The sequence below is a fragment of the Coffea arabica genome, chromosome 4c (genome assembly GCF_036785885.1).
Source record: "Coffea arabica cultivar ET-39 chromosome 4c, Coffea Arabica ET-39 HiFi, whole genome shotgun sequence".
NCBI lineage: Eukaryota > Viridiplantae > Streptophyta > Magnoliopsida > Gentianales > Rubiaceae > Coffea > Coffea arabica.
Window position 1 is genome coordinate 28,750,956 of NC_092316.1, and position 6,676 is coordinate 28,757,631.

At 51.3% G+C, this 6,676-nt stretch overlaps 1 protein-coding gene across 1 annotated transcript; it reads left to right on the plus strand.

Annotated features, from left to right (window-relative positions):
* Positions 1–5,506: 5,506 nt before the first annotated feature.
* LOC140004757 (uncharacterized) lies at positions 5,507–6,397 on the plus strand. The gene has a single exon (XM_072044901.1). It carries the CDS (start codon positions 5,507–5,509, stop codon positions 6,395–6,397), a length of 891 nt encoding a protein of 296 aa, XP_071901002.1.
* Positions 6,398–6,676: the final 279 nt, after the last annotated feature.

Below are 6,676 nucleotides of genomic sequence, written 5' to 3' on the forward strand. Positions count from 1 at the left end.
TTCTAGCTCACCCCAAAACTATTTTATTCCCCTCCACAGGGCTCGAGGTGAAGGAAGTGCTTGTAGTACTTATTCATGTGGCTAAATGGATTATCTCCTATATAGTTTGAGTTTTAGATTTCTCTTGTGTAATAGTTGGGTTTGTATGAATGTTTGGACTTGAATGGATATACGTGTACGTTCGACGCTTGGGAATTAGTTTCTGCTGCTTTTGTGATATGTAATTCTTGGAGAATTTGATGTAAATTTGAGATATATCTTGTAATTTAATTGAGTACTTTAGTGGACGACTGAGTCCCGGCGAGAGCTGGGCAGGCGGTCCGCCGAACCCTTTGGTTCGCCTTAGGGGGAGGTGGGGCTGTCACATATGAGAGGTGGAAGAAACATACCTATCTCAAGTGAGTCATAGATATTACCTTGAATATACACTACTTGAGAATTCACCAAAGGAGATGTCTACGGGTTTCTTGGGCAATAATACCTTTCAAACATATACTTTCAATACACTCCTCAAGAAGGGTGAAAAATGAATCATTAAATCTCACCTCTTGAGGTTCAAAATTAGTTCCAAAGATATTATCATGTAAAATGGACATTTGCTCACTGCAACACAATTGAGATTCATCATTTTCATCAAAATGCAATCCATTTTCACATACAACATTCCCACCATTCATACTAGGATCATTTTGAAAATTATTAGAAGAAATAACTTCACACAATGCATATAATTGGTTTTGTATTCTATCAAAGTGAGAAGTTAATTCATCTAACATTTCCTCAACCCTATCAAAACGGTTGGAGGTTGCATTTACTAGCTTTTTTATGGCTAAATCAAATTGATTAGAAGAATTTTCTACAGCTAGCTCCCAAGATGCACTAGAATCATTAGTTAATGGTTCACTTTCTAATTTCCAAGATAGAGGTGTGTAGTGGGGCAAATTCCCCAGTAGCCACGTGTCAGCTCGAATGATGTGATGTGGCAGCTCGGACAGAACAGCTCGGGCAAAGCAGAGGGAGTTCAGCTCGGCCGCAGCCGCCGCCTCTCCGAGAGTGGGCCTTATGGGCCGCCGCTTCCGAATCTTTAGGGGTAGTCATACGAAACCCTAGAAGGACTCCAGACCCTAAGGAGATTTTGACTCCTATACAGAAACTACTACCCGTTAAGCCTATATATACAGCGCCACAAGACGACACAAGGTATGCCATCTACAGCCCTCTCTACTGTTGCCTTACTTCTAAGCTCTACTGACTTGAACGTCGGAGCTATTCCGGGGACCCTAGCCCTGCCGCTGTTCTCTCTTAGCAGGATAGGCAGTCCAGTTTTCCCTTCTCGGTTCCACTGCCCTCATCCAGCTTGGATCTTTGCAGCTCAGCTCGGACTGCGTTCTTGGCCGTCGCATCAATTGGCGCCGTCTGTGGGAAACACGTAAATTCTTCTTTTGCGAATCATGCCAAGGACTAGGTCTCAAAGGAACGCTGACGGATCTAAGGGGAATGAGCGCAGCGGCCCTCAGAACTCCCCTCGGGGTCCGACTCCTTGTGACGAGGGGGCGGGGCTCTCACGAATCCAACTTGAGCAGCTGGTTCAGACAGTGGCAGAAAACCTACCTACCTTCGAGGCTGTCATGAACTACCTCAAAGGACAGATAGGAGGTCATCGTGACCGGGAACCTAAGGACCATGGGGTAGAAGGAGTTGGACTGTCAGAATCCCGAACAGGGAGTCCTAATCCTCGCCTTAAGCGGATGCGCAAAGAGCTCACGTGTGAACAGATTGAGGTCGTGGAGCCCTCCCACAAGCACTCCCGAACTGAGCACCCGGAACCCTTCCGGAGGTTTTCAAGGGAAGAGCTCTCCCCGCGGAGAGAGCAGCTCCAGGTGCAGGATGAGTTGGACCTGCTGTTGGACCCTGAGGCGGATAGATACATTGTTTCCCCCTTCGTGCCTGATATTGAGAATTATCCGCTACCCGCGAAGTTCAAAATACCCAACATGAAATCTTACGATGCAACCACAGATCCGGAGGATCACTTGTTCGCATTTATGACGCAAATGTGTCTACAAACGGCCGCGGATGCAGTAGGGTATAAGACCTTTCCAATGTTCCTGAAGGAAAAGGCACGTCAATGGTTCCAGGGGCTTCCCCCCAGGTCTATCCGGTCCTTTGCTTAGCTCGCGCGGCTGTTCGCAGCACAGTTCGTCTCGTCGCGAGCCTTCTCCAAAAGCAGAGCTCACCTGATGACCATCCAGCAGAAGCAGGAGGAGTCCTTGCGCGAGTACATGGTACGTTTCAATAACGAGTCCCTCCAGGTCCGAGATAGGGATGATAAGGTGGTCATGGCTGCCTTCATCAATGGTTGCGTAAACAGAAGCTCTACACCGAGCTCGTGGAAAGACCTCCCAAGTCAGTTCGGGAGATGTTGGACCGAGCTCACGAGAAGGCCAATGCTGAGGAGGCCAATCACCTGTAGAGCGCACAGGAAAGACTGAGGAACGATAAGCGCAGAAGGAACTCTGACCAGATAGATGCGCAGCACGGCCAGGGACGAAAGACTGCCTGGGTCCGCCTGCCGAGGAGTCGGCCCATGGGGGGAGATAAGTTCTGGACTACCCTCACCGCACCTCGGGCTCGGGTCCTGGCTGTGATGGAACAAGAGGGGCTCTCCGGACCTCCTCGACCCTTGGCCGGGGACAAGAGCCGGATGGATCAGGGTTTGTATTGTGCGTATCATCAAGATGTGGGACATGATACGGAGGATTGTTGCTACCTCAAAAAAGACATTGAAAAGCTGATCAGACGAGGCCACCTCGGGCAGTTCATACGTGATGAGCGAGCTGACCAGCGACGGGGGAGGCCCAAACCCGAGCATCCGAGCTACTCCCGAGACTGACCTCAGGAGAACCACGGCCGAACTCCTGAACAGGAAGCTCAGAATTTGACTGGGGTGATCAATACTATTGCAGGAGGACTGACTGGAGGGGACAGCCATACAGCTTGGCGTCACAACCGCCCTCCTCCCAATGGGGAGAGCTCGAGTAAGCAGTTAAAGATGTACGAGAAAATCATCTACGGACCTGAGGATGCCGTCCCTTTGGCCTCTAACAACCACGAAGCCATCGTGATAGAGGTCATCACCTGTAACTACAAAGTGAAGAAGGTATACATTGACAATGACAGTGCCATCGATGTACTGTACTACAAGACTTTTAAGGAGCTGCAGCTGGAGGACAGCCAGCTCGTCCCGGTCCGAACCCCGTTGATCAACTTCGCTGGCCCTCCGGTGAGGCCGGAGGGCATGATAACCCTTATGGTCACGGTAGGGGTGTCCCCGAAATGCCGAACTGTTCCGGTAAATTTTGCGGTGGTAAAAAAACCCTCGTCGTACAATATGATTCTGGGACGACCCACCTTGAACGCCCTCCGCGTTGTCTGCTCCACCCTACACCTCAGCATGAAGTTTCCTACTACTGCGGGGGATAGTCGAGGTGCTAGGAGATCCGGAGGTGGTTAGGGCATGTTACATTGCCACCCTCAAGAGCAAGGAGAAATTGGTAGCTCAGACAGCTTGTTTAGAGCCGTAGGAACCCATGGAGAAATGAGAGAGATTAGAGACGGATGAGAGGCTGGTCGAGTTGCCTGTACGTCGCGACCGACCTGAGCGCACAGTCAAGGTTGGCACTTGCCTAAGCGAGCTAACCCGGAGCTCCCTGGAATCTCTCTTCGAAGAGTACTCGGAGATTTTTGCTTGGAGTGCTGATGACATGCCAGGGGTCCCCGCCGAACTGGCAGTTCACAGGCTGTACGTGGACCCCAACGTCCAACCTGTGAAGCAGAAGAAGTGGAACTTTGTACTAGAGCAAAACGAGGTCGTCAGAAGTGAGGTCGACAAGCTGTTGGAGGCCAAGATCGTGAAAGAAGTCTTTTATCCGACCTGGCTTGCTAACCCAGTTATGGTGAAGAAGGAAGACAGGGTTTGGAGGATGTGTGTGGACTTCACTGACCTGAATAAGGCTTGTCCAAAGGACTGCTACCCACTGCCACAGATTGACCAGCTCGTGGACACAACATCTGGATACGAGATTTTCTGCTTCTTGGACGCCTTCAAAGGGTACCATCAGATAGCCCTGGACGAGGAGGATCGAGAGAAGACCTCGTTTATCACCGAGAGCGGTATCTATTGTCATGTCACCATACCGTTTGGGTTGAATAACGCGGGTGCGACCTACCAGGGGCTGGTAAATAAGTTGTTCAAAAACCAGATCGGCCGAAACATGGAGGTCTGTGTGGATGACATGTTGGTGAAGAGCCAGACTCAGGAGTAGTTTATTGCTGACCTCCGACAAATCTTTGACATCCTTCGCAGCTCACGGATGCGGCTAAACCCCAAGAAGTGTACCTTTGGGATCAAGTCGGGAAAATTCCTAGGCTACATGATTTCCAAAGAAGGGGTAAGAGCTAACCCAGACAAAATCAAGGTCATCATGGACATGGCTCTGCCTCGAAATATTAAGGAGGTACAACACCTGACCGGGAGGATGGCAGCTCTGAATAGGTTCCTGTCTAAGTCAGCAGTTCGAGGTTCCCCTTTCTTCAAGGCCCTGAGACGAGGTCCCCAGTTCGAGTGGAGTTCGGAGTGCCAGAAAGCGTTTGACGAGCTGACGGCCCACCTTGCTCGGTTGCCTGCCTTAACCTCCCCTAAGCAGGGTGAAACCTTGTTCGTCTATCTGGCCGTGGGGGAGGAGGCTATTAGCGCTGTGTTGGTACGAGAGGAAGACAAGGTCCAAAAACCCATATACTACGTTAGTCGCACCCTGCAGGGGGCCGAGGCGAGGTATTCCGCAATAGAACGGTATGTCTTGGCGCTGGTTCATGCAGCTCGGAAACTCAGGTCGTACTTCCAAGCTCACCCCATGGTAGTGGTGACGGACCAGCCCTTGAAGCAGATTCTCGCTAAACCCGATGTCTCAGGGCGGATAGTGGGGCTGTAGAACTGTCAGAGTACGATCTCAGATATCAGCCAGGGATGGCCATTAAAGCCCAGGCCCTGGCAGACTTCATAGCGGAAGGAGTTTCCTTTGGATTGCACGAGGCCAAAGCCGACCTGTCCAGAGAAGCAGGTAATGCCGAGAAGGCTAATAAAGAAACTGTTGAGGACACACGCGCCAGACAACCAGCCGAAGCCCTACCAACCCAAGAAACTACCAAGGCCACACAGACCCAAGGGGCAGTTGAGGTCCAGCAGGCTGAAGACACTGCCAAGGTCGCCTCGGCCAAAAAGGTAGCAGAGGTTGAGCAGACCAGAGAAGCAGTTGAGGCCGAGCAGGCCAAAGAAGCTGCCGAGGTCGGACAGGCCAGAGAAGCCGCCCAGCCCAGACAGGCTGGAGGGGCTGCCGAGGTCACGAGTTCTGGGGGAGAAGTCAAGGCCGAGCTGGCCAGAGAGGCTGCATTGACCTAGGAGGCTATAGAGGCTGCATTGACCTAGAGGCTGTAGAGGCTATAGAGGATGTACGTAGACGGCGCGTCAAGCAAGGAAGGATGTGGAGCAGGTCTCCTCTTAATCAGCCCAACAGGGGAAGAACTGGCCTACGCCTTGAGGTTCGATTTCAGAGCTTCAAATAATGAATCGGAGTATGAGGCTCTGATTGCGGGGATGGAAATGGCCCGAACATTAGGGGCTGAATCGATAAAAGTCTACAGCGATTCGCAACTGATAGTGAACCAAGTAGGAGGGAGTTACGAGGTCAAAGAAGAGCCTTTGAGAAAGTACGTCGCCAGGGCACATGAGCTGAGGGGCCACTTCAAGCAGTTCAATCTCGAGCAGATCCCACGAAGCCAAAACAAGAGAGTTGATGCCCTGTCCAAGCTGGCATCTACCTCATTGAGCACTCCAAATCGAGAGATATTGATGGAGATCGTTAAAAGTCGGGCGTATGAGCAGCTAGACGCCACCGTCATCCAGGTAGTAAACTCTTGGATGGATCCCATTGTCCAATACCTAACTCGGGAGGAGCTCCCCCCGAGCAGGACGGAGGCCCGCAAAGTCCTTCTCAAATCGCAGAGGTATGTGCTCACAAAGGGAGTACTATACAGGAAGTCCTATTTACAGCCATGGCTGAAGTGCGTGACGCCAGAGGAAGGGAGCTACGTCTTGCGCGAGTTGCATGAGGGGATCTGTGGCAATCACGTCGGACCTAGGGTACTGGCCAAGAATGGAATGCTATCTGGGTATTATTGGCCCACCATCTTCAGGGACTCGGTCGAGCTGGTAGCTAGATATAAGTCTTGCCAGCTGCACGCTCCATTGCACCATACCCCAACTCAGGAGATGATTCCTCTCCATAGCCCGTGGCCGTTCTTCCAATGGGGAATTGACCTGTTAGGCCCTTTCCCTTAAGCCCCAGGAGGTTATGAACATCTGGTGGTGGCAATTGACTACTTCACTAAATGGATAGAAGCCAAGCCGCTTAGCACGATCAATAGTAAGTCAATCCAGAGGTTCCTTTGGAAAGACATAGTTTGCCGATTTGGCATACCTCGGGTCCTAATCTCGGATAATGGCCGGCAGTTCGCAGACAGTTCCCTCCAGGAGTGGTGCTCCGAGCTCGGCATCCAGCAGCACTTCACCTCGGTGGGGCACCCGCAGGCTAATGGATAGGTCGAGAATGCCAACAGA

Bases quoted from the DNA above. Each gene is read 5' to 3' on its own strand.
- LOC140004757 (XM_072044901.1), top strand. From the start codon at position 5,507: ATGTACGTAGACGGCGCGTCAAGCAAGGAAGGATGTGGAGCAGGTCTC.